Source organism: Pleurodeles waltl, chromosome 4_2, assembly GCF_031143425.1.
Source record: "Pleurodeles waltl isolate 20211129_DDA chromosome 4_2, aPleWal1.hap1.20221129, whole genome shotgun sequence".
Lineage (NCBI taxonomy): Eukaryota > Metazoa > Chordata > Amphibia > Caudata > Salamandridae > Pleurodeles > Pleurodeles waltl.
Genome location: NC_090443.1, coordinates 12,143,986 through 12,170,070, shown reverse-complemented (window position 1 = coordinate 12,170,070; position 26,085 = coordinate 12,143,986). Strand labels below are relative to the sequence as shown.

General features: G+C 45.5%; 1 protein-coding gene across 1 annotated transcript in view; it reads right to left on the bottom strand.

The window, feature by feature from the left end:
• Window positions 1–26,085, bottom strand: part of MAN2B1 (mannosidase alpha class 2B member 1) — a 271,321-nt gene that overhangs the window by 132,471 nt on the left and 112,765 nt on the right. Inside the window, exons 20-21 of the mRNA XM_069230399.1 lie at window positions 16,999–17,079; window positions 15,791–16,027 (exon numbers count right to left, since the gene is read on the bottom strand). Coding sequence (XP_069086500.1) covers window positions 15,791–16,027; window positions 16,999–17,079 — 318 coding nt within the window. The remainder of the gene's footprint in view (window positions 1–15,790; window positions 16,028–16,998; window positions 17,080–26,085) is intronic.

The window sequence follows — 26,085 nt, the reverse complement described above, 5'->3', positions numbered from 1 at the left end:
TTTTAATCAGGAGACTTGGGGATCACAGAATAGCAAAACAAGTGTTATTGCCCCTTGTCTTTCTCAAAATGTTTTCCTTCCAAATGTAAGACAGTGTGCAAAAAAGAAGTCTATTTGAGAAATGCCCTGAAATTCACATGCTGGTATGGGCACCCCGGAATTCAGAGATGTGCAAATTACCACTGCTTCTCAACACTTATCTTGTGGCCATTTTGGAAATACAAAGATTTTCTTGATACCCATTTTTCACTTTTTATATATTTCAGCAATGAATTGCTGTATACCCAGTATAGAATGAAAACCCATTGCAAGGTGCAGCTTTTTATTGGCTTTGGGTACCTAGGGTTCTTGATGAACCTACAAGCCCTATATATCCCCGCAACCAGAAGAGCCCAGCTGACGTAACAGTATATTGCTCTCAAAACTCTGACATCGCAGGAAAAAGTTAGAGTAAAACGTGGAGAAAAATGGCTGTTTTTTCACCTCAATTTCAATATTCCATTATTTCAGCTTTCATTTTCTATCGGAAACACTTGTAGGATCTACACAAATGACCCCTTGCTGAATTCAGAATTTTGTCTACTTTTCAGAAGTGTTTAGCTTTCTGGGATCCAGCATTGGTTTCTCACCCATTTCGGTCACTAACTGGAAGGAGGCTGAAAGCACAAAAAAAATAGTACAAATGGGGCATGTCTCAGTAAAATGTCAAACTTGTGATGAAAAAAGAGGTTTTCTAATTTAAGTCTGCCTGTTCCTGAAAGCTGGGAAGATGGTGATTTTTACCACCGCAAACCCTTTGTTGATGCCATTTTCAGGGAAAAAAAAACCACAAGCATTCTTCTGCAGCCCTTTTTTCCCTTTTTTGTTGTTGAAAAAAAAACGAAATTGTTGCTGTATCTCCTTCAGGGGAACCCACAAAGTCTGGGTACCTCTAGAATCCCTAGGATGTTGGAAAAGAAGGATGCAAATTTGGCAGGGGTAGCTTATGTGAACAAAAAGTTAGAAGGGCCTAAGTGCGAACTGCCCCAAACAGCCAAAAAAAGGCTCGGCACAGGAGGGGAAAGGCCTGGCAGCGAAAGGGTTAACAGCTAGGTTACCAGGTTCAGGCCGTAGTTGGCTCCATCACTTGTATGCATTTAATAATCTGCCTAGAAGATTTTTGGGCGGTCATACACCCTGTACGGCATCCCCATGTGCATCCCAAATCTTGATGGTCCTAATGCAATGGCGGCAGAACACCTTTTGACATAAATGAACATGTCACTGTCTTGCAGGAATTACAGCAGTTCCGAGATGAGCATTCATCAGCACATGCCACAACCTTGGGAATGAGGGATTTAATAACATCCACAGGCTGCATTCTAACATTTTGGGGATCTAGTTTGAGAAAGAATACCTGTGAAGAAGGAGTTTGGCCCACCCTGCATGGCACTGATGCCAGTTCTTTGAATACACGGTACCAGAACCGTCATCCTGCGCCCGCTGCCTGGTTCCAAAAATAACTGCTTATATCTTCATTGATCATGTCAAATTGAACCATGTGGCTGATCCTGCACAGTAGACCTTGAGGATTCCTGGGTTGTTCCGTTGCCCCTCTCACTACCATACAGGATATACCTTTTCAAGCACCAAGCAAAACTGAAATTGTATCCCAGAAGTTGGGGAGGGCGGAGAAGGAACTTTTGTTGATTTCGGTCACTGCTGCATCAACAAGAAATATCCAAAATATTAATCTGCAATTTTCTAATGCAACACAAATGAATGGAATCGTTTATGACGAATCACCTTTGGATACATCTACCAGTACTCTCTCATCAGCACCAGCTTCAGGTTTTGCACAGGCTGCATCTGGTTACTTAGCTGACATAGATGATTTTTCTTCAGATAGATAGATAGATAGATAGAAAACAGGTTTTTTGCAGGTTTACCCTGACTTTTTGCCCTCATTTTGACTACTAGGTACTGGTGTAAGACTCTGAAATGCCCCGAGCCCTGCTAAACAGGACTCAGTGAATGCTCTCTGACCCTTAAAATGGTGTATATTTAATTGGCTTGTCCTCAGTTGGCATAGCCTAACTTACCTTTAAGTCCCTAGTATATGGTACTATGAGTAACCACGGCCAGTAAGTTAGGGTGCCGTCCCCACCTGCCCCCCCCAGTGACTGCAGCACTTGTTTCACCTTGAGTGGAACAAGGTGAAACACAGCGTCTCAATCTGCTACTGCAGACTTGAAGTACAGTTTAAAACTGCTAACTCGACTGTCATTTAAAGTAATGGCAAAGCCCAAACCTTCCTTTATAATGCATGTGAGTCATCAATATGGCAGGCCTAACGAGCCCTAAGGCAGGGTGCTGTAGGTTAAAAAGTGGACCATGTACTTTTAGATGTCCCAGCAGTTAAAAAAAAAAAAAAAAAACACAACAACCTAAATAGTAGGTTCTTACTGTGTAAAGGATAGCAGCCCCATTGGCAAGTACAGGGTTAAAGGCTGGCACCCAAGCCCTGCTAACCTCTGAATGGGACTACTAAGGTTGTGCGGTTTGCTATCAAAAGAATCAGTGCATTAAATCCGATTGAATGGTTACATCAAGTTTAAAGTCGCTGTTGGGCAAAGTGCAACTTTGCAAGTTGACACTTTGGTTGCCCAAGTACCTATTAACTGATTTACATGGAGCTTGTCCTGCAGACAGCTTTCTGGCCTCCTGGGGAGACGTGCTAATGACTCCCAAGAAAGGTAACAATAGAGGCCTGCCACTGGAGAAGCCGTTACACCCCCCCCCCCCGCCCCTCCCCTCAAGGCATTTAGCCACACAGGCGTGAGCCCAAAAGGCAAGCTTCAAAGGCTTTGAAGGCTTCAAAGAGCTGAGTTTCAAGAGAGGAGTCTTGCCATGTTGGGTGTGGGTAGAATGGTGCATTCTGGAATAGATAGATGCCACACTTCCCAGGAAGTGGTCATCAGGAGGAAGGGAGCCTGGTGTCCATTGGCTACCAACCACATTCTACCTGGAGGACATTTTATTAAGATAAATAGAGCTTCCCTGGCACCCAGATCTCATATCTTGACCAACTTGGAAGGATCGAAGGAGGACTGCCCTGCAGCACCGAGAGACCACAAAGAGGTTGGACAGACGAGGATTGCCACTGCTGCACAGTGGCTTGCCAAGCGAGGAGCTGTACCTGCCATGTCCTGCTTCAGAGCCCAGTCAAGCCAAGAGAATTCCAAGAGCCAGTTGACTGGCCCCCTGTTCACAGCACAGGGATACAACAGCTGAAGAAGCTGTTGGGGCAAGTTGGTAGCCCAAAATCTTCAAGCCGCCATTGCTGCCGCTGTGCAGGACCAAGGACTGAGGCACAAAGTTTCACCCGAGTTTACTGAACCCAGGAGTGCTGTTGGAGAGTTGCTGGAACCCTCAGAAGGAAAGTTATTGACCCAGGAAGGATTGGCCTGTAACCGTGACAATGGGCGACTGCTTGTCCAGTGGTGACAGGAAGTCAGCAAGACCAGAGATTACTTTGTGGGACATTGACCATGCAACCAGGACCCCCGTCAATATGTTCATGGACAGAGGAATCCCCGAAGGAAGACCCTCATTTACTGTGTCACATGCACAGCATCCTTAGAGCATCTTAAGCATCCTATAACCCTTGCACCAGGGATAGGAATCCATTGCAACATGGATATAGTGCCTGGAACTGTTGAAGGACTACTTCTTTGGTGAAAGCAACTGTTCTTGAGAACCTTGCTGGTCTCCCTGACTAGCTCCCTGCCAGAGCTGATTGCCCCAACTACTTGTAATTGACTGCATTGACATTTCCCCAAGTTTTCTTTGAAAAAGTTTGAGTCCAATTCGTTGACTTTACCAAGGCTTGTTCATGGTTGAGTGAAATTGCTTGATTTATTATTGCTTGTAAAATCTACCTCTCTGGGAACCCTCCAGAGAATCTTCATTCTAGTGTCTTAATTCTTATAAAAATACAGACTATTTTTATAAATTGGTGTCTGATTTCTTCAGTGTTGTGTCGATTTCTTCTTCAATTTTTTTTGGTGGTGTTTAAATGCTTAACACATGTTCCTCTATGCAAGTCTGAGTGCCACAGCTAACCAGGGTTGAGTGGATGGTTTTAGACGGAAAGAAAACAATCTAACAATGGAGTCGATGCCCATGCGCAATGGAACCGAAGAGAAAGAGTCATTCGATCTCATGACTCGAAAACACTTCTTCGAAGAAAAACAGCTTGCAACACTCCAAACCCAACACTAGATGGCAGAAGTATAATGCACAGCATGTGTATCTGCAGCTACACATGCCACCGAACGTATACACACAAATATATATATATATATATATATATATATATATATATATATATATATATATATATATATATATATATATATATATATATTATATATATGGTGTAGGGGTGTGTAGTGGTATAGGGTTGTAAGGGTGTTTTAGTGTTTAGGGGCCAAACTGTAATTTTGATAATGAAGGAAAAATGGGGGAGTTTAGGGGGGGGGGGTTTCTGCCAATAAAATATATATTCACAAAAAAAAAAAAAAAAAAAAAAAGTCAGCTCCTGCCAAGCAAAAGCAAACAGCTATGTCCTGGGGGTGGACACCCTGGGACACAGCAGGAGCCGGCCCTGGGAGGTGGCAACCCCCAGGCCATTATTGGCTCAAGAGAGGCCACGCAGCATCCCCCCCACAACTATAACCCTGGAGAGGTGGTGGGCCCCGGGGCTCGCCATCCGCAACCTTCACTCTTGTTATAGTTCCGGTGAGGTGGTGGTCCTGGGGCTGCTCACCCCCCCTCCCGCTATGAATGTGATGGAAGCCCAGGGGAGGTGGTGGTCCTCAAGGGAGCCAGGCACCCCCCTAGCATTGAAATGGCATTGCCCCTTGGACATGGCTTTTTTTTTTTTTTTTTACTATATTCGCCAGATCCAAAGCAAATTGTGGCAATTCTTTTTAAAAAAAAATTTCAATATGCTTATTAGCTCTGCACCAGAGCTTTTTTTGGGGGGGGGGGGCTGAGTCCCAAGATGTCTGCCAACACATCTTTGTTGAAATGTTGGTAGCCAATCAGATCTCAGCACGAGATCAGGAAGGGTCGCAAATCGTTTTGCATCCCTTTATATATAAATTTAAATTTTCCTACGTTTCTCAAAAACTGATGTACATCAAATAACACAATTGTCTCTTTCTGGACCAAGAGCAACCTCTCTGCCAAATTTGGTGTAATTCCGTCCAGTGGTTCACGTGCCACTGCTGTTCAAAATCCCTATGGAAAAATGAATGGAGAAAAAAAGCATTATTGATTTCCCTGCCCCCACTCCTTTCTCACACACCCTTTTTCCTCAGATCACCCCGAAACTTTCCAGACAGCAGCAGACGTGACGGTCAACCAGCCCCAAAGATATAGGCAAGTAAAAAGAAAAAAATAAAAAAACTTTTTCTACAGAAACTAGTTACTAATTATGTTTGATAAAGCTATATGCATGGTAAAGGCTTTGCGTGGTAACGGATACGTGGTAAAGGTATGCGTTGTAAGATAGGGCTATGCTGGGCTGATATCACTGCCCTCATGGCTGCAAGATATTCATTCAGCCTGGCAAACTATGTCCGATTGGCAGGTGCCTGCACAATAGTGCAGGTAAAGCTCCTGGTTGCCGGAGACCAAGATGATGATTGTCAGGCTGAGAAAAAGCTCAGCCTGACAGCCAGACAAAAATGCTTCTCAAAAGGATGGCAGGGATACAGCAGAACCCCAAGCCTGCACAGAGAAGCAGTCACGATCAGCTGCTCAGTTTCAGATGGTGTTTCCAACTCACTGGCAATTTGTAGATCTGGGTTTAGTGCATCATCAGTTTAATGTATTTGGCGATGCAGAACTGTGCATTTGGGCAAACGTGTCTTACGACTTCGGAATTGTGGCTGAAGCTCAAGCACCAGAGAAAACTTGTGCAGGTTCCGGACCTAACAGTGCCATGACTGCATGAAGCTGATGTTGAAGTCTGCAGTTTTTGGAGGGGTAATAGTTCTCTACCACACTGTTGGAACATTTAGGGGGTAATGTTGGAAGACCAATGAAAGTTGGAGGTGGTGCTCTCGATCCACACTGGAAGGTGTAGTACAGAAATGGTGTCAGTACACAGGGGTGGTGCTTTTTTGCAGCCCCACTCCTTCACTTCAGGGGCATTGTGAAACATGGCACCACTTGGTGGCACATGGGAGCACAACTGTGAAGATTTCCATATTTTGTCTGGTGAATATTCATGAGGTGATAAATATGTGGTTAGAAGTATACCTCAGAAGAAAAAAAATGTACTTTCCCTGTTTGAGGCATACAACACAGTCCTCTCCAAAGCAGTAGCTAGTCTTTGGCTACTGCAGAAAACTGAAAACAGGTACGTATTACAGCATGACCATCATTTCCTTGCTGGTGGGCTAATAAGACTACACAGTAGTGCTTTGTCAATTTGTGAGGTAGACCAAGTAGCTGCTTTACAATTGTCAGCTATTGGGATGTTTCCTAGGAAGGCCATAGAGGCCCTGTTCATTCTGGTGGAATGAGCCCTAGGAGGAACAGGCAAAACCTTTTAATTTTTGCATAACAGGTTTGGATGAACAGAACTATCCATCTGCCTATGTTTTTTTCTCCACCACTAGAAGGAAAAACCTTATCGAAATCTGGCAACCAGTTGGTGGGTTTTTCAAAATAGTTTTGTTCTAACCTATCTAAATAGTACATTAAGGGGGTCATTCTGACTCCCGTCGGCCGCGGTAACCGCAGGGCCGGCGGGAGCCGCCAGAATACCGCTACGCGGTCATAAGACTGCCGCGGGTATTCTGGGTTTCCCGCTGGGCTGGCGGGCGACTGCCAGAAGGCCGCCTGCCAGCCCAGCGGGAAACACCCTTCCACAAGGATGCCGGCTCCGAATGGAGCATGGCAGACACTGAAAATCTTGGTGGGGCCCTGTTACGGGGGCCCCTGCAGTGCCCATGCCATTGGCATGGGCACTGCAGGGGCCCCTAGGGGCCACACGACACCCCATACCGCCATCCTGTTCCTGGCAGCCAAAACCGCCAGGAACAGGATGGCGGTCGGAATCCCCATGGCGGCGCAGCAAGCTGCACCGCCATGGAGGATTCCCCAGGGCAGTGGAAAACCGGCGGTACACCGCCGGTTTTCCGTTTCTGACCGCGGCTGTACCGCCGCGGTCAGAATGCCCTTGGGAGCACCGCCAGCCTGTTGGCGGTGCTCCCGCGGTCCCCGGCCCTGGCGGTCCATGACCGCCAGGGTCGGAATGACCGCCTAAGTCTCATTTAACATCTAAAGTATGAAGGGCCCTTTCTGCAACTGAGTCAGGTTGTGAAAAGAAAGCTGGAAGTTCTATATACTGGTTAAGGTGGAAAGAAACGACCACCTTTGGAAGAAATTTAGGATTGGTACAAGGGACCACCCCATCTCTATGAACCTGAAAGAAAGGTTCTTCCAAAGTTAAAGCCTTGAGCTCAAGAACACACCTTTGTGATATTACAGAAAGCTACTTTCCAAGAAGGAAACTGTAAGGGACATGAACAGAGGGGCTCAAACAGGTGGGATTCCACACCAAGACTGGAGGCACCTGGAAGGAATGACTCTTGAGCCCCTCCATAAAACTTTTGATGATTGGAATCCTGAAGAGCGACACATGTTGCCTATTTTGGAGATATGCACCCACAGCTGCCATGTGTAGACAAATGGAAGTGAAGGCTAGACCACATGTTTGGCGGTGCAGGAGGTAAAACAATGGTCTAAACTGTGGCAGCCAGGTCAGTTTGGTTTGAGAGGCAGTAGAAGACAAATATTTTCCACTGACAGCGTAGGAGGCATGGGTAGTTGAACTGCATGCTTCCTCAAGAATATTAATACATTCTTGAGGTGGATTGAGAATGTAGGAGGCTGGCTCAGTATAGGTGTACACCTATAGGTGATGCCTCCTTCACTGAGTCCAGGCAACCCTAAGTGATAGTGTTAGAAGTTTCTAATAACCAAAGCTCCCAAAGGGTAGCGGTGGAGAGCAGCTGAGGCTTTTGAGAAGGGTATAAAGCAACTGCAATAACCACAAAGTCAGTCAATGATTTACACACGAGAAAGAGCCACACCTAGTGTTAGAAAAATAAATTATTACTTATACCACACAGACACTAAACTAACTCTGGTATATCTCCTAACCGGAGATATGCACACAAAAATATACTTCAAAACAGGTAGGTAAAAACATAGGCCCATATGGAGGGGAGGGAAACCATATACTAAAAAAATGGGTTAGTAAAGGCACAGCTAACCAAGACTGACACCAAAGGGTCCTGAGGACTGGGAAAGTACTAGAACACCTTAGGTAAGTAGCAGGTATTACCCAACAGTCCATGTACAGAAGTGTTACCTAGTGTAGGGTGTCCCATGGGATAATATCGGGTAGTCACAGTTTGAAAACGTTTGCAGAAGGACCCTTCCCAAAGGACTCAGAGGAAACCCATTGGGACAAGGAAGGTTCAAGAGTGCCCCCACCTGTGGATACCCAGAGAAGTGGAGTACCTACACCAGAGACCCCAAGTGCATAGGGGTAAAGTTGTGTTGGAACCTCCCTTTGATGTCAATAGGGGCTCGGCCGTCCAGCTGCTACAATGACCCGTGGACCAGGTCGGTGAACTCGGGTATGGATTCCAGACATGGAGCACCTACAGAGAGAGGGGGCAGAGTTCAGCCACCTGGAGTCACCCAGGGGGTGCAGGCAGGCAATGCCCACCATTCTTGTGGATGCTTTTCTGTTGGACGGGTGTTGTGAAGATGCAGCTGTGGCATCCAGGTGATGCAGAAGGGTCCCAGGAGTCATCCATGAGCTGTCCCATGCAGGTTGTCAAAATGCAGCGGGGTCAGTAGCCAGCAGGGCCAACAATAAGCCTTGACAAATGCATAAGGAGTGATGCAAGAAGAGTTGCAGCAGTGACAACCAGAAAGGTCCAAGAGACTCAACCATTACTTGTAAGTCAGGGCCAGCCCTCGGTAGTGAAGTAAGCCAACAGGAATCAATGGAGACCCCAGGGGGACCCTCTGGCAGTAGGCACAGCGAGTGGCAAGGAGGCCTCAGCAGCACAAATGAGATAGATGCCCACGTTGCAGGAGTTGGAGAGGACGTCGGCCTTGGAGCTGTGTGATGCTTGAGGCCGGAGCTTCTTGGTGCTAGGAGGTCTTCGAGCTGAAGAGCCAACAAGCCTTGGTAACATCAAACGGACATGTGCATAGGGGCTCCATCCCAGTAGCTCCAATGAGGGACTACCGTCTTCCCAGTTGCATAGAAGACACGTCGGACCTCTGGAGAGCCACAGAACTGTTGCAGAGCCTTGAGGAGTCCGTGGATCAACAGGATCCAAAAACCAGTCGTCGATGAGATGCCTGCAGTTGCAAGGAAGTGACTCCTTCACTCCAAGGGAAATTTCTTCTGGATGTCTTTAGAGCAAGCAGAGTCCTTGTGACTCTGGAGAATGCACAGCCACAGAAGTTGCATAGAGCTTTCAATACCCAGGGACAAAGTTGCAGTGGGAACCCTCCTACCAGCTGCAGTCTTTGCTGCTGGACTTCACCCAGAATCCAGACGAGTCCAGTGTCCAGGTCGCAGAAGAAGTCTGGGGTCCCACCCTCAGGGGAGCCTTTAAGTAACCCAGGTAGGGGGTTGGACGACTACTGCAGTGACCCACCTATGGGTGGGGGGTGCTGTGGAGGTGTCAGGGACACTACTCTACTGGACTGATTAGTCAGATGCTCCTATCGGCCTCTGCTCATCCTGTTTCCAAGATGGAAGAATCAAGTGGCCACCTGGCAGAGCTCTGGGCACCCCCCTAAGAGAGAACCTGGACAGGAGGATGGTCACTCCCTTGTACTTTGTGTGTTTCACTCCAGAGCGGAAGCCTGGGGGCTCCTGCACTGAAAAAAAAAACGGTTTTGCAAGGAGAGAGCACCAAATGTGCCCTTCAAAGCAGTCTTATGGCACTCAGGAGCACCCCCACCCTAGCCCAGAGACACCCATTTCTAAAAGGAGAGGGGATAACGCCTCTCCTCTACAGGAAATCTTTTGTTCTGCCTTCCTCTGCAGAGTTAAGCTCAGCATCAGGAGGGCAGAACAGTTACTGGGGTCCATGGCAGCACTAGCTTGCACAAGGACCCTGCAAGGTACATGGTATTATGCAACTAACACTGGAACCAGTGCAGCAGCAGGATTCAAATATGTTTGATATTAAACATGATCCGTTCGGTGAAGCCATTCTGTAGTGGGACATCTTGTGATAACCGGTGTCCACTACATACCTTAAAAGGGCTTCCCTGCACTTAGAAAGCCCAGAAAACGGAATCAGCGGTATGTAGGGGTACCTTTGCTCATGCGGGGGTACTCTCACACTAAGAGCCTTCAGCCCAAGGGCAGGGTGCATGGTTCTACGTTAGGGGTGACTTATAGGGTCAAAATACAGTGACCTCGCTATAAGGGGAGCTTATATCTGGGGTGAAGGGTGCATGCACCATTTCACACAGGCTGCAATGGCAGGCCAGCAGACAATGTGAATGGGTAGTACAATACATGCTGCAGCCCATGGGGTCCCCTGGTGTACCAATGCCCTGGGTACCCAAGTACAATATACCAGGGACTTAAGGGGTACACCAGTCTGCCAATTGTGGGGTGTAGAAAGTACTTACCAACCAAATTTAGAGGAGAGAACACGGACACTAGGTCCTGGTTAACAGGATCCCAGTGTACTACAGTCAAAACACTGACATTAGGCCCAGGCAAAAAAGTGGGGGTAACCATGTCAGAAATATCCTACTTTCCTACAGAGATAATCAAATTCTTAAAACTCAGGTGCCAAATTGCAAGGTTGAGACTCTGGAGGTCAGGTGTCCAATTTCTCCATGGTTCTCCATGAGAATGCCTGACTTTTTTGGGGAGCCTCTCATGCAGAACCACCGAAAGTTCGAGGAGAGTGGTGAACCAGGGTTATATGGATGAGGGTGAAGGAGGTCTACCATAGCTTCTGAACCACAAATGGAATGAGTGGGAAGAGGTGGAAAATCATAGGCAAATATCCCTGACCAGTTCATCCATAATGCATGAACTGCGAGTGGGGGGAATCTGGGAGGCAAAATTTGGGTATCTTGCTTTTTTTGCTGTGACAAAGCCGTCTGGAAAACCCAAATCACTGGAAGTAGCAAAGGATGGCTGCTGGGTGAAGTTCCCACTCATGGACTTTACCAACCTTCTCAGCAGGATGCAGCAAAGTTGTTGTCCACTCCTGTTAGCTATTCCACCAATAGGTGGATACTGTGGTGGAGAGCCAAGTGCCAGATGGACTGAGCTAACAGAGAAACCAGAGGGGAGCCGGTACCCCTCTGCTTCTGAATGGAATACACGGCTGTCATGTCTGTCCGTACAAGGACTACTTTGCCCACTATACAGGGAAGGAAGGCCTTGAGGACAACTGTCAGCTCCAGACTGTTGCTGTGGAGATCCCTATGAGTGGGAACCCACTGGTGCGTGACAGTCAGGTCTTGTAGGTCGCACCCCCACCCCCCCACCCCACCCCCCCAAATTCCCCTCCACCCACTGAGGGATGTTTCCCTTGTGACAGTGATCTGTGGAATCCGGTCAAGGAGGAAAAAAAAAAAAAAAAAAAAAATACAAACACCCCTGCAACAAGTTGTTGGTGTTCCACCACTGCAGAGAGCGACGAGTGCGGGGGCTAATCAACACTAGATCCTCACGATGTCCCTCCTTTTCAGGCCACTGAAACATAAGCATGTGTGCAATCATGCATGGAGTACTATGGCGGTGCAGGAGGCTATCATGGCTAGCAGACACATGACTGTCCGTACTGTGACCTGTTATTTGGCTGACGAAGAGGCAGCAACACTTGGTGTCTTGTCGGACAGCAACATGCCTTGCCGACCTCTGCATTTTGGATGGCTCCCAGATAGTGTTTAATTTGAAGGGGTTGGAGATGGAACTTTACAGGGTTGATGGTGAAGCCCAGTTCTGTGCAGGTGGTCTAATGTGGCTTGGGTGTGGGCACAGCAAGGCAGCAGCTTTGCGCTCTTTAACAGCCATTCATCCAGGTAGAGGAATCCATGGATGCCCTGTCTTCACAGGTGTGATGCAAGGCATTTTGCAAAAATTCAGGGTGTGGTGGTGAACCCAAAGGGCAGCACTTTGAGCTAGTAATGCTGACCACAAACGAGACGTAGCGCAGATGTGCCGAATGAATTATAATGGTGGCCTCAAAGACACCTGCATCCACATTCTGTCGCCTTGCTATAACAGAGGTATGACATCTTGAACGGTGACACTGTGGAAGTGTTCTGATAGGATGTACTTGTTTAGTGGTCTGAAGTCCGGAATGGGCCTGAGGGACGTGTCCTTTTTGGGAATGAGGAAGTAGAGAGAATACACCCTGAGCACTGTACATGTTGTGCAGAGTGCTTGGACCTCTTCCTGAGGCAGATGTTGGTGTTCTGGGAAGAGGACATGTTTGCAGGGTGGTATATTAGGTGGTGTTACGGTGAGCTCTAGGCAGTAACTGTGTTGGATGATGTCTAAAAAACAGTGGTCTGAGGTGATGTGTTGTGAAGCAGGGAGAGAAAAAAAAAAAAACACACGAACATCAGCAGTTGACGCTAACCCCCCCACCCCCCTTCCCCTAATGGGTAGCTACTTTGGGGGAGCTAGTTTTGCCTCGACCTTTAGTGCTATTTCCACAATAAGCACCAGTGAGGTAGCCCCTTTGTGGAAGTTGGTTGGGCAGGCTGGCGTAGCGGCGAAAGGACTGTAAGGCACCCATGGCTTTTGCGGTTTCTTATTTTCACCAGCATCTCATCAACCTGAGGCCCTATGAGGTGTTCCCCATGGAAGGGCAGGTTGATGAGATGCTGTTGAACGTCAGGCTTGAAGCCAGAGCCACGGAGCCAGGCATGCCTATGGAGGAGAAGGCTAGAGCTAATCCCCCAAGAAGTAGTGTCAACTGCATCTAGGACGCCCCTGATGTTTGTGATGGAAATCAGTTTGCCTTCTGTGACCAACTCCAATCACCTTTTTCGGTGCTTCTCTGGGAGTTGTTGGAAGGGCTCCTCCATTTCGTGCCAGGGAGCGTGATCAGATCTAGACAGCAAACCAATGGAACTGGTGATGCGCCAGTGGTTGACAGATTGTGCCAAGACTTTTTTTTAAAATCACCTGCGTCTATCTTTTTACTGTTTTTTGGCAGGTGGAGGAGAGTTACTGGTGCCTTGAGCATTTGACTTCCTATGAGCAGTATGAACCACCAGGGGATCTTGTGGGAGTTGGCCTCTAATATAGATAGGGTCCAAAGGGGTAATAACCTGGTGTTTGACCAACTTCTTGAAAATATTAAGGGTTGGCTTGAGCATCCCCTTCAGCATAGGCAAATACTGCACGGAGCTATGAGCCGAAGAGTCTCAAAGAAGAAGTCCTTGACAGGCTCTTTATGCAGCTCTACATTGTGATAAGAAGCCCTACCTAGGACCTCATGATAAGAGACGACTCTGGCTGGGTAGAGGCCGGCATCATGATCCACAGGCAGATCTACAACATACGAATTCCAAGGGTCTACCTGTTGAAGTAACGTTATAAATGTTGCCCTAGTGTGTCCACCCTTGTCAGAATGTTATGACCCCTTTGGAGTGTAAGATTGTAGGTCAGGTGAAGGAGGTGGGAAAGCTGATGGTGGGGGTTTAGGAGGATTGTAAGAGGACGGAGGCAGTCTGATGTCAGGAAGAGGACTAGTGGTTTTATCCTGCTTCTTTCGTTGTTTAGGATGAGAATGGGGCTCCAGAGCTTCTTCAAAAGCTGAGCTGACGCTTAGGAGGCTGAGGATCTGGCTTTGGAGGCTGTGTTGGTATGCAGCCCGTTGGGGGGGGTAGATGATGTGTTTGGTGTACATTGAGCTGTTCCTGCAACTTCTAAAGGACCGTTTGAATGGTTTGTGGGTTGGTCTTCCTGTTGGAGCCAAGTGTTTTGGTGACAATTAGTGCTTCAAGGCCACTGGTTTTGGATCAGAGGGTGTGTCAGTGCCAAGCCAGAAGCGGATGGCCCAAGGGCGGTTTTAGGATTTTCTTCAGCACTGAGTTGAAGCTGAGCGTGGTGTCCAAAGATGACTGTCAGTGCCGACTGTGGCCTGAAGGCAGTGGTGGCCCAGAGGCCTGCCTCTGTGGGTCCAGAGCAGCTGAATGCCCCTTGTGGTGTAGAAGCTTAGAGCAATAAGGGGGAGGGTATTCATAACCTGTTGAGCCGGCAGAAGGTCTTAAATCTCGAGGACGGAGCCAGAACGTTTCAAATGAGAAAGCCTCCTCGTCAGCAGCCCAAGACTCAGGATGAGGAGCCCTCTCGAGTTCCTGGGTGCCTATGAGGTATGGAGTATCTTCTCCGCTCCTGCGGGACATCTAGAGTCGAAGGACCCAGAGGTCTCCAAGGGTCTTTTTTGCCCGAAAGAACAGACATGTCGCAAGAGGTCTTGTTGTGCTCAGGTGAGAGGCAGAGGTTACAGACCTGGTGATCGGCCCAGCAGTACTTCGCCCAACACCGAGGGCAGTATCACAAGGACGTCCATTCCATCACAGGCAGGGTATGATGAGATTGGACCAAATGGAACGAAAGAGTCCCCGACGAGCGAGGAACTACTGGGTGCTGGAATCAACCGGCATCCTGTCCTGAACAGTAGGTGGAAACAACTCAATATGAGAGAAAAGGGGCTAACGCAATCAAAAACAATACAGATTGAGAAATAGGGCACAAGAGAATTGAAAACAATCAATCACTGCAACAGTTGATCCGGAGCACGGTAGCACACGTCTGAATCAGATGGTTGGGAGAGGGAAAAAAACGAAAATGGAGTTGATGACCATGTGCATTTGCAAGCAAGAGTTTGGGGTCACACTACCTTGTGACTCCAGAAGAATTCTTCCAAGAAAAACAGCTTTCACATATCGGAGCACAGCAGGAGTGGCTCAGGCAGGAGTATGAAAAGCAGGTGTATCTAAAGCCACACATGCCTTAAACACATACTTGCTGAATCATCTGTGCACTTGCAGCTCCCAAACAAGTGCCTTGAGGCCTTTCGGTTAACAAAAAGGGTTATAGAAGGCAATCTATTCTAAGGGAATCTCCATATTTTCAATATCCTGCTCAGCAGGTTTTAGAAATTCTGTGCCCATTTCGACTATTCAACTTTAATCCACAAGACACCTGCCTTCATTACATTTCAAGACTCAAATTGTTTAAAAACTTAAAGACAGACATTGAGGAAGTCCTCTCAATGTGACCTGTGCCTCCCATACCACTAATGCCTGGCTCTGGCATCAGAGTACAAATAGTTCGCAGACATGAAGGCCTTCATGCTGGCTTGCATGGATTGTTTCAGAATCTGTAAATCTGATCTGTCAAAAAGTGTCATTGCATTCAATTAGTTTACATAGTATACCCCCCGAAACCCAAATCAAAAAATGTCCATTTGAGGATTCTATGGAAAATACCCTGAATAAGTTTTGAACTGGCCCACAATAATAGATTCTCAGACAGTTTAAAACAAACCAAAAGTGATCAAAATACTCATAGATTGCACACTATGAATTGGTTCCCAGAACATAAAACGTGTGGGCCTGAGACACATCTGCAGGTGCACAGCATAATACTTATCTGACGATGCATGGCATGAAACAGCTGCAAACAATGCATACGACTTACCTGCAGACGCATATCTTGTTCCTCCCTGTACGGAGGTCCTCCTCCAGGTGCTAGCACAATCTGTGGTGCCATGTACTCCTGCTGGGCCTCCGGGCGGTGATGATCAGCAGAGGATTCTACAGTGTCCAGGAAAAGGATGTGCTTCCCTCGCACCACCAAACCATCCTTATACTCGCCAGGCTCCAGCAGAGGCTCTCCCACTCCACGAGCGTCATCAGAGAGCAGTCGGCGATGAACCTGCATAGAAGGGTGGATGATAGTTGGAGGAGTGATGCAGCATCAAAACAACTTCCAAAAATCCACAAGCTTATAATAAACATGATATACTAATATACAGACAGTCCTGGGACCACCCTGCATATTCATCATTGGCACTGCACAAATGCAGCACTCCAGTGCACAGCCATTGTGTCTATCACAGGCATGCTACCATACAGAAACACAACATTCAGAACCCAACCATCCTGTCCCTCCTACGTATAAGACTGTCCAGAAACAGAAAATGCTTTACTCAATCCCTCTGCCTGGGCCGGGTATACCTCCTAGCAAATGAGTAAAGATAATTCAGGGTCCTCACTCCTTTATGTCCCTTCCTTCAACAAATACTTGGCTTCAGGAATACAACTTCTATGTCAAAATGGTTAAGTAATGAAACTCGGCCCACATGAACAAGAGTTGCCATCTTGAATTGCAAAGAGCACTAAAATCCTGGCTCTCACCATGGTTATAAAGTAGCAAATATATTATAACTAGCAAACAATGAGAAAGTACCCACAAGCACAAATGTATGTATTCTGACATTATTCCACAGCAAGCCATGTTTAAGCACATCAGCACACCTGCACCTTATGTAGAGCATGTCTCCAAAGCTCACTGAACCTTTCACATACATGTCAATCTACAACCAACACAATTTTCAACCCTGTACTGTCAACTCTTAACTGGGCACACATGATCTTGACGTAGATTAAACCACTTTCTGGCACGGTACTGGATGAGATGTGCTAAATAAATAAATGCCACAATATAGAGTTAGTCACTCAACAAAACAAGTTTGACAATTTCAGGTGGTACACGGGGAACTCTATACCTGGACCAAAATCAAAATTTTGTGTTTAAAAGGTGAAGTCTCAAACCTTGAATGACTTACAAAGAATGCAGGGCACACTGGTGTGAATAATATTCAAGGTGGGCAAAGAGGCTCTTACCATCAGCTCCAGAGAACCATTGGTGATACTTGTGCCTCCCTGTGACCTGTCTGTCAGAACCGTCAGCTGTACCTTCTTGTCCTGAAAAAAAGATCCATTAATTAAAGGAGGAAGATCTTGGTAAAGCGGAGACGAGCAATGGGACACTAAAGAGTAAATGCATGTATGAGTCATGAAAATTAGGAGTATGCATAGGACCCCTGGCAGAGATGGCCATTCATGAGGACTCTGAAGACAGGAGGAGAACACCAAATTTACTTGCACTAAAGGCTGCAAAACTGGTGCACTGTGGGTGAATACGATGTGCCACTGCAGTAGTATCAGTATAGGCAGGGATGATGATCAAGAATGGGGTCTTCAAATTAATCTGTGGCTAGAGTTGTTTCCCTCCTCAACATAATTTGAACATTTTGTTTGCAAAAAACAGGGAAGATCCTCTCTGCTCCACAGGACGCCAGTCAATGGACTAAACATTGAGTAGATTCACCCATTTTACAGCTGGCTCAATACTCCATTTCAGTTGTCATCTAGGGCAAACATGCACTGCATTTGTAATTTAGTACTTGCATGATGGAGGGGTTTGTTAGAACAACCACCTGTCTAGAGTTAATGTACAGAGTCCATGTACATTATAATGTCCATTGTCTGTGACAGAGGTTTTGATGAATGACTTTTTTCATAATTTTAGCTTCTGAGATAAAGGGAAATGTTAATTACCACAGCTGAGATGCCTCAGCTGACGTTGAAGTGAAAAAGAGTCTCCTGTGCTGTTATCCTGAGGGAGGGGCAGGCAGCTTAACAAGAAACAAACCTTCTTGCCAGGGTGCCTGATGCCTGAAAAGAAACAGATCTGTCCAAATTATTAATCTGCAAATGTAAAGGCTGCTTAGAAGCTACAATAGGGGTTAATTAATGGAGTCACTTTACACTTCCTGATGACAAAGACTTATTCTTTTTGAAAAGGTGTTGTAAGGGTGTTCTGCTGTGAACACGTTAACCAACAGAGGTTTCCTAAAATAAAAAAAATTGCATTTCCCACTGATTAGTTTAACTTGCATTTATTTTTAATTTAAGGCGTTTGTTATTTTATGTGCAATTACCCAGTGGTGAAACATAAAAAAAATAGTCACAGAACATTTTGTTTTTTAGTCATGGATTTGATTCTGCTTTCAAGCTCACCGACCTAGTTACCATTGCACTCAGGATCACAACATTCATAAAAAATAATTATTTTTAAATGCGCTTTGTTTAGCTAGTCAACGCTGCAGTCAAAGTCAGAGAAAGCCGGTGACTTAAGCATTTAGTGTTGTGCAGTCCCTCAACTTCACTATTAACCTTTTTTTAAAGGTATTGTGCCACATTAACCTGTGATCTGTATTTACTTAACAGTGTACCAATCATCTGACAGAGTTGTACAAACACACTGTACTCTGGTGCTAAAGGGATTGAGAAAAATAAATGAATCTAGTGAGGGGCTTAACTGCACTATCTGAACAGAAAATCTGGGTTTGAATCCAAGCTTACCTGATGACTAAATTGTGTCGTTTAAGTCTAATCAAGTTACTTCATGTGTCTAATTCACATGATAATGGCATTTGAGAGCACTCAAGTAATTCAGTTCAAGATGAATCCTGAACAAAACCTCACTTGTATATTATTTAACGGCCTGTTGTGTTCCACCATCCATAAAAATATTATTGACCATGATATAAGGGACACCAGACAATTGGTTCACTTTGTTAAATCATGACTAAGGAAATGCCTCCTTGGCATGCTTACCCCCTGACGTTTTGCCTTTGCTGATGCTATGTTTTAAATTGAAAGTGTGCTGAGGCCTGCTAACCAGGCCCCAGCACCAGTGTTCTTTCCCTAACCTGTACTTTTGATTCCACAATTGGCACACATTGGCATCCAGGTAAGTCCCTTGTAACTGGTACCTCTGGTACCAAGGGCCCTGATGCCAGGGAAGGTCTCCAAGGGCTGTATGTCTTGTGCCACCCTGGAGACCCCTCACTCAGCACAGACACACTGCTTGCCAGCTTGTGTGTGCTGGTGAGACCAAAACGAGTAAGTCGACATGGCACTCCCCTCAGGGTGCCATGCCAGCCTCTCACTGCCTATGCAGGTATAGATAAGTCACCCCTCTAGCAGGCCTTACAGCCCTAAGGCAGGGTGCACTATACCATAGGTGAGGGCACCAGTGCATGAGCACTGTGCCCCTACAGTGTCTAAGCAAAACCTTAGACATTGAAGTGCAGGGTAGCCATAAGAGTATATGGTCTGGGAGTCTGTTTTACACGAACTCCACAGCACCATAATGGCTACACTGAAAACTGGGAAGTTTGGTATCAAACTTCTCAGCACAATAAATTCACACTGATGCCAGTGTACATTTTATTGTAAAATACACCCCAGAGGGCACCTTAGAGGTGCCCCCTGAAACTTAACCGACTATCTGTGTAGGCTGACTGGTTCCAGCAGCCTGCCACAACCGAGACATGTTGCTGGCCCCATGGGGAGAGTGCCTTTGTCACTCTGAGGCCAGTAACAAAGCCTGTACTGGGTGGAGATGCTAACACCTCCCCCAGGCAGGAGCTGTAACACCTGGCGGTGAGCCTCAAAGGCTCACCCCCTTTGTTCCAGCACCACAGGGCACTCCAGCTAGTGGAGTTGCCCGCCCCCTCCGGCCACGGCCCCACTTTTGGCGGCAAGGCGGGGGGAAATAATGAGAATAACAAGGAGGAGTCACTGGCCAGTCAGGACAGCCCCCAAGGTGTCCTGAGCTGAAGTGACTAACTTTTAGAAATCCTCCATCTTGCAGATGGAGGATTCCCCAATAGGATTAGGGATGTGACCCCCATCCCCTTGGGAGGAGGCACAAAGAGGGTGTACCCACCCTCAGGGCTAGTAGCCATTGGGTACTAACCCCACAGACCTAAACACGCCCTTAAATTTAGTATTTAAGGGCTTCCCTGAACCTAAGAATTTAGATTCCTGAAACTACAAGAAGAGGACTGCTGAGCTGAAAAACCCCTGCAGAAGAAGAACAGAAGACACCAACTGCTTTGGCCCCAGTCTTACCGGCCTGTCTCCTGCCTTCCAAAGAAACCTGCTCCAGCGACGCTTTCCAAAGGACCAGCGACCTCTGAATCCTCAGAGGACTGCCCTGCTTCAAGAAAGACAAGAAACTCCCGAGGACAGCGGCACTGCTCCAAAAGAACTGCAACTTTGTTACAGAGGAGCAGATTTAAAAACCCCTGCAAATCCCCGCAAGAAGCGTGAGACTTGCAACACTGCACCCGGCGACCCCGACTCGACTGGTGGAGAACCAACACCTCAGGGAGGACCCTCCGGCGACTCCGAGACCGTGAGTAACCAAAGTTGTCCCCCGAGCCCCCACAGCGACGCCTGCAGAGGGAATCCCGAGGCTCCCCCTGACCGCGACTGCCTAAACCTAAAGTCCCGACGGCTGGAAAAGACCCTGCACCCGCAGCCCCCAGCACCTGAAGGAACCGAACTTCTGTGCAGGAGTGACCCCCAGGAGGCCCTCTCCCTTGCCCAGGTGGTGGCTACCCCGAGGAGCCCCCCCCCCCCTTGCCTGCCTGCACCGCTGAAGAGACCCCTTGGTCTCCCATTGAAATCTACAGAGAACCCGACGCTTGTTTGCACACTGCACCCAGCCGCCCCCGCGCTGCTGAGGGTGTACTTTTTGTGTGGACTTGTGTCCCCCCCGGTGCCCTACAAAACCCCCCTGGTCTGCCCTCCGAAGACGCGGGTACTTACCTGCTGGCAGACTGGAACCGGGGCACCCCCCTTCTCTCCATTGAAGCCTATGTGTTTTGGGCATCTCTTTGACCTCTGCACCTGACCGGCCCTGAGCTGCTGGTGTGGTAACTTTGGGGTTGCTCTGAACCCCCAACGGTGGGCTACCTTGGACCCAAAACTGAGACCTGTAAGTGATTTACTTACCTGCTAAAAATAACAATACTTTACCTCCCCCAGGAACTGTGAAAATTGCACTGTGTCCACTTTTAAAACAGCTATTTGTGTTTTATGTGAAAAGTATATATGCTACTGTAAATTCAAAGTTCCTAAAGTACTTACCTGCAATACCTTTCAAATGAGATATTACATGTAGAATTTGAACCTGTGGTTCTTAAAATAAACTAAGAAAATATATTTTTCTATAACAAAACCTATTGGCTGGATTTGTCTCGGAGTGTGTGTTCCTCATTTATTGCCTGTGTGTATGTACAACAAATGCTTAACACTACTCCTTTGATAAGCCTACTGCTCGACCACACTACCACAAAATAGAGCATTAGTATTCTCTTTTTGCCACTATCTTACCTCTAAGGGGAACCCTTGGACTCTGTGCATGCTATTCCTTACTTTGAAATAGCACATACAGAGCCAACTTCCTACAATGACTTTTTCAGGAGTTTTTTTTATTTGTATTCATATTCAGAAACAAGAACTTCAAATCAAGTGTCAATGCAATGTTGTAATCTAATGTACAAAACTGAAATACTTAGATATATGTTAAAAAATAAAACCTTTCTACATTTTAAAGTCTTTATATTATTCTTATTTTTTTATTGTTTAATTTGCATCCCAAATATTTTGAAAACTCTGTATGTTCTTTGACATTTACAGATGAGCCAGACCACTAGTTCAGACTTGGCTCGAATGCAGAGGCGTTATTAACACAGAGTGGGTAATTGCCCAGGTTCCAGCCTTTTAAGGGGCCTGTCCACTGCCACCCTCCACAAGCACTACCAAATAGACCACTGCACTGGTAAAGTTTACCAGGTGGGATGAGTGCTACTTATTAAACCAACTGGCAGTGTCTCTTCTATGACTGGCCTTTGCTGCAACTCCTCTCTAGGTATGCAGTACTTATGAAGGGCCAATTTTGTCCGATTTAAGGAATTGTACTGAGAGAGCGTAGTTTAAATGATACATATGCTAAAATGAAATGCTTATATTAATGCTTAACGATGCTACATAGAAAAACGACAATAACAGCGATTTTGCTTAAACGTGCACTTGAATTATGACCACGATGTGTGGCCACTAATGTATACACAAACTAATAATGATAAATAAAATTGTTCATGCTATGGTTAATCAAGTTTATATTAACATTTATGATATTGCATTAATATTGAAAATCTTATAGGCCTTAACTTAGTGTGAGCTGAGGGTTTTAGCTGCCTAGCTCTCATATTAAAAAGTATTTTTCTGTTTTGCAGTGTACTGACTTGCAAAAGGCCATGACCCTGCAAATGTTTTTTCTTCAACTTGGAAGAGGAATGTATCTTTGGAATTCCGTTCTCAACCGCATACTTGGTGCCTTAGTTTAAGTTTTGTAAACAAAATTTAAACAAGTGTAGATTAATGTAATGTACAAGGACGTTTAAACCAATAGACAATGGAACTGCTGACCCGAGAAGACGTGCCAAGGTATGAAGTAACCTCGGACGTGCCACCTCCAAAGACGTAAATTATGAAGACCAATCAGAATGTTATGAATAAATGTGGGGTGACAATTTGAATTACCTAATGTTAATTTGATAGGTTAAAGATAGTGGGGTATAGCAAATGTCCAATAGAATTTTGGGGGAAGGTATTACGAAAAAGGGATCAAAACCCATGTCACAGGAAGGTCGTTAGAACTAGGTAGGGAATGCTATAAATTTTATCCAGAAACTCTGTCACTCTGTTTGGTGACTTTGAGACTTATTAAACCACCCTCACCAATAGACTGCCTTTTAAAGCTTCTCCTCCTTATGAGGGAAGTGCCCCTATCCCTTAGTCGAGATTAGACTGATGGCGTTTTGACTGATGTCCTGAAGACGAAAACTGATCCTGCGTGCTGACCAAACCTTTGGAGGGTAATTATGACAATGCAATCTGTAATTTGTCTGTTTGCTTTTCCTTTCTAGGTACCAACTGTTCATTTTGATAGAGGCCACAGCTAGATGTTTTCCAAATTAGTGTTCTAAATTGTTTTGCATGAAGCCCAACATGCTAATGCTAATCATTGGGCAGGACAGGAGTTCCTTTAGACTGAGGCTAATAGACAAATGACTGACATTACGCTATGCGGAACTGACACGTATATAACAACATTTGCTGTATTCTGATCTATGTTTACGCTGTGCTAGGTTCTGATGTTTGTGATTCTTGCATTAATGAAATCTTATCACAGTTGCCATATCGTGACTATGCTATTATGCTTCTTGGTATTGAGATTAACTCTTTTGCTCGTAGATTGTAACCAATAGGGAATAAAATACATAAAATTCTATTAACGGGTGTGGTTATTCATGACTGAAAGGTCATGGTCACGTCCACAATTTGATTAATGTCTTCAACCAAAGTAAAGTGAATTGTTGTGATAAATATTGATGACATTGATATATTGCTTGACATATTGATTAGCTATCTCGTCCTACGGTGTCTCTCCACTGGGTCACAAGATTCATTGGCCTAAAACGAGTCCTAATGTGTAATAAATTAACATAAAAGGACGCGTTATCAGTACCACCATATTCTTCTCTTCCTTATTTGTCCAGCTGTTAGCAATGACCCTTTAAATCAGCTGATGCAGATCTCCCTTCTGATCTCAGCTTTGTCCTGTTCTTTAATTCTCTGTCAGGTGGTCCTGGCTCCCAGTTCTCACAAAAATGAAGAATCCCTGATGCATATTCTAATGGAGCAGTCAGGCCTTCTTGGTGCTGAGAGACTACAGATAAGATTTGGGTACCTCACATTCTTAAATTATCTGTGACACCATCGCCCACACCATCTGCTCTGCCTCAATTTGTGTTTTAAGGTACGATGTCCAGTGGAGGGGTGAGGTGACCCAGATGTTTTTGTTCAACTTCTCTAAACTAGCAGAAGGTGAAAACATCACTTACCTTAATCTTCCCCAAACTGGTTGCCATGAGTCTTAAAATGTTTAGAAACATAATCAAAATGTTAGTGCTGCTTTCTCTCTGAGAAAGACTGGATAGAGTTGGGTGGGCTGATGCCCTTGACAACATGCTCAAGGCCATCAATTTGCTATTGAACAAGAACATATTGCATCACCTAAATGTAGCATACATAGAGGCAATCTCATGCAGAGAACAGTGACTAAACAATGCAATTAGAAAAATATTTTTAAAATGCGGTAATAAAGTAGTGAGGTATGGCCACTCCTCAATGTGAACACAAAACTGAGCTTTTTGTCCTGAATCTTGACCCTTTGTCCTGCATTTCCACAGCCCAGCCCTGAATTTGCCTCCATGCTAGGTGGTCACCCTAGGATTTGTAGACCTACAATTTATCTACAAACCATTGAAGGGTGACTAAGGGATAGTGGAGGCACAATACTCTGAGAAATAAGTGTTGGTAGTTTCTGAAACAAATTCTGTACATCATCCTGTAGATAAGGGTGGAATTTGCCCTCCGGAAAGCAGTTTTTGGTTTAAATCTGGCATAAAGGGGGCTATTTACACGGTTTGTGCCCTAGTCAATCATAAAGGCTTCCATGCTCGGGCTACAAAAATGCATGCTGGAAATGAGTGTTCAGAGCTTTCAGCACACATGGAGATGTAAGCAAAGTTAAGTTCAGATGTGTCTTTGGACGGTTTGAAGGCAGCCACATTTGTACCCAGTACAACTGTAGTAGCAAGCGGTCATATTTACCCAATGGAATGGAAAGCTAAGAGCTCATACAAAGCAGCTTTGGTAAAACTTCTGTTTGATAGCTCTTCACTTTTTGAGGATCAGTTAGAAGAGTTCTTAAAAAGCATTTCTAAAATTAAAAAGCACACACAGATGTTTAAGAGTAAACCTGAGCCTGTGGAAATGTCCAGACAATACTCAAGAAGACAATGTCAAAGATGATCAGTATCATGCTTCACAAGGTCAATTTTAGTCAACTTTTAAACGCCAAAGCATTTATACATTTTCCTCCTCTTTGACGAAAAAAAAAGCTAAAGTTCGACTATAGTAGTCCCTTGCCTGAAAAATCCATAACAGATGTTTGGGCATTAGAAATCATCAGGCAAGGTTATTGGATCCTGAATCAATTTCTTCAGATTCAGGCACCAATCTCATTCTCTGGCCAAGGAATTCAGCCAGACCGAGGGCACTTCAGGGTATTGTGAAGCTACTTCAAAAGAGCTGGCATCCCGGTTACAAGAACATCGAGAAGTCAGGATGTTTAGTCATCAGCATTTCTGGTTCCCAGCTTAACAGGAAAATTCAGGCTTATTAGCAATTGGAAGCTGTTAGACCGGTATTATTGAAACAATGCACTTTATGATGGGAATACTTCAAACGTTTATTCCCTTTGTCAGTCACTGGGAATGTATAACTGTTATACACCTACAGCATGCTTTTCCATCTGCAGTTTCAGGTTCTCCTATTCGCCTCGTCATAACATGATTTTTCAGAAAAGTTCTAGTGTCTCCATCAGTAGTTTTGTACACTGCCAGGATTTCAATCCACTTCTAAATCTGAGCTGTTGGCGGAGTCACAGCCCTTCAAAAACTTAAACCGAGAATGATAAACAGAAAATTTGCCAACTGTTAGAACAACATGGATTTTTAATAAACTATCCATATTTCACTGGATTTTTAATAGGCTATTCAAAATTCCATCTTGTGGCCCGTGAGAACATACAATTCATTGGAAGTCAGAAAACACTTTGTAGCTGGATTCGAAACTAACCAGAGGCAAGTGCAGTAAAGCCTCAAAGCCATTTACAGCTTTTGTCCCCCAATGACAATAGGTAACTAACTCACGCCCTCGCCACGCAAAGTTTTTTCATAACATTTTTTATTGCAAATATGACATTGTCAAGATTAGTGATGTTATCAAAGATGTCATGATTGCTGAAATTTGTAGCAGTGCATAGAAAGGGCATGAGTTATAATTACCTTAGGGCATGAGTTATAGTTACTGGAGATAACCGTAACCACAGCAGGTGAATTTCTAAGGTTTTTGCACGTTTAAAATGTGAGCCTAACTATAACGTCCCTGTAACGGGTGTGTTTTTTTCCAGTGAGTGTGTATTATTTTTTTTTTTTT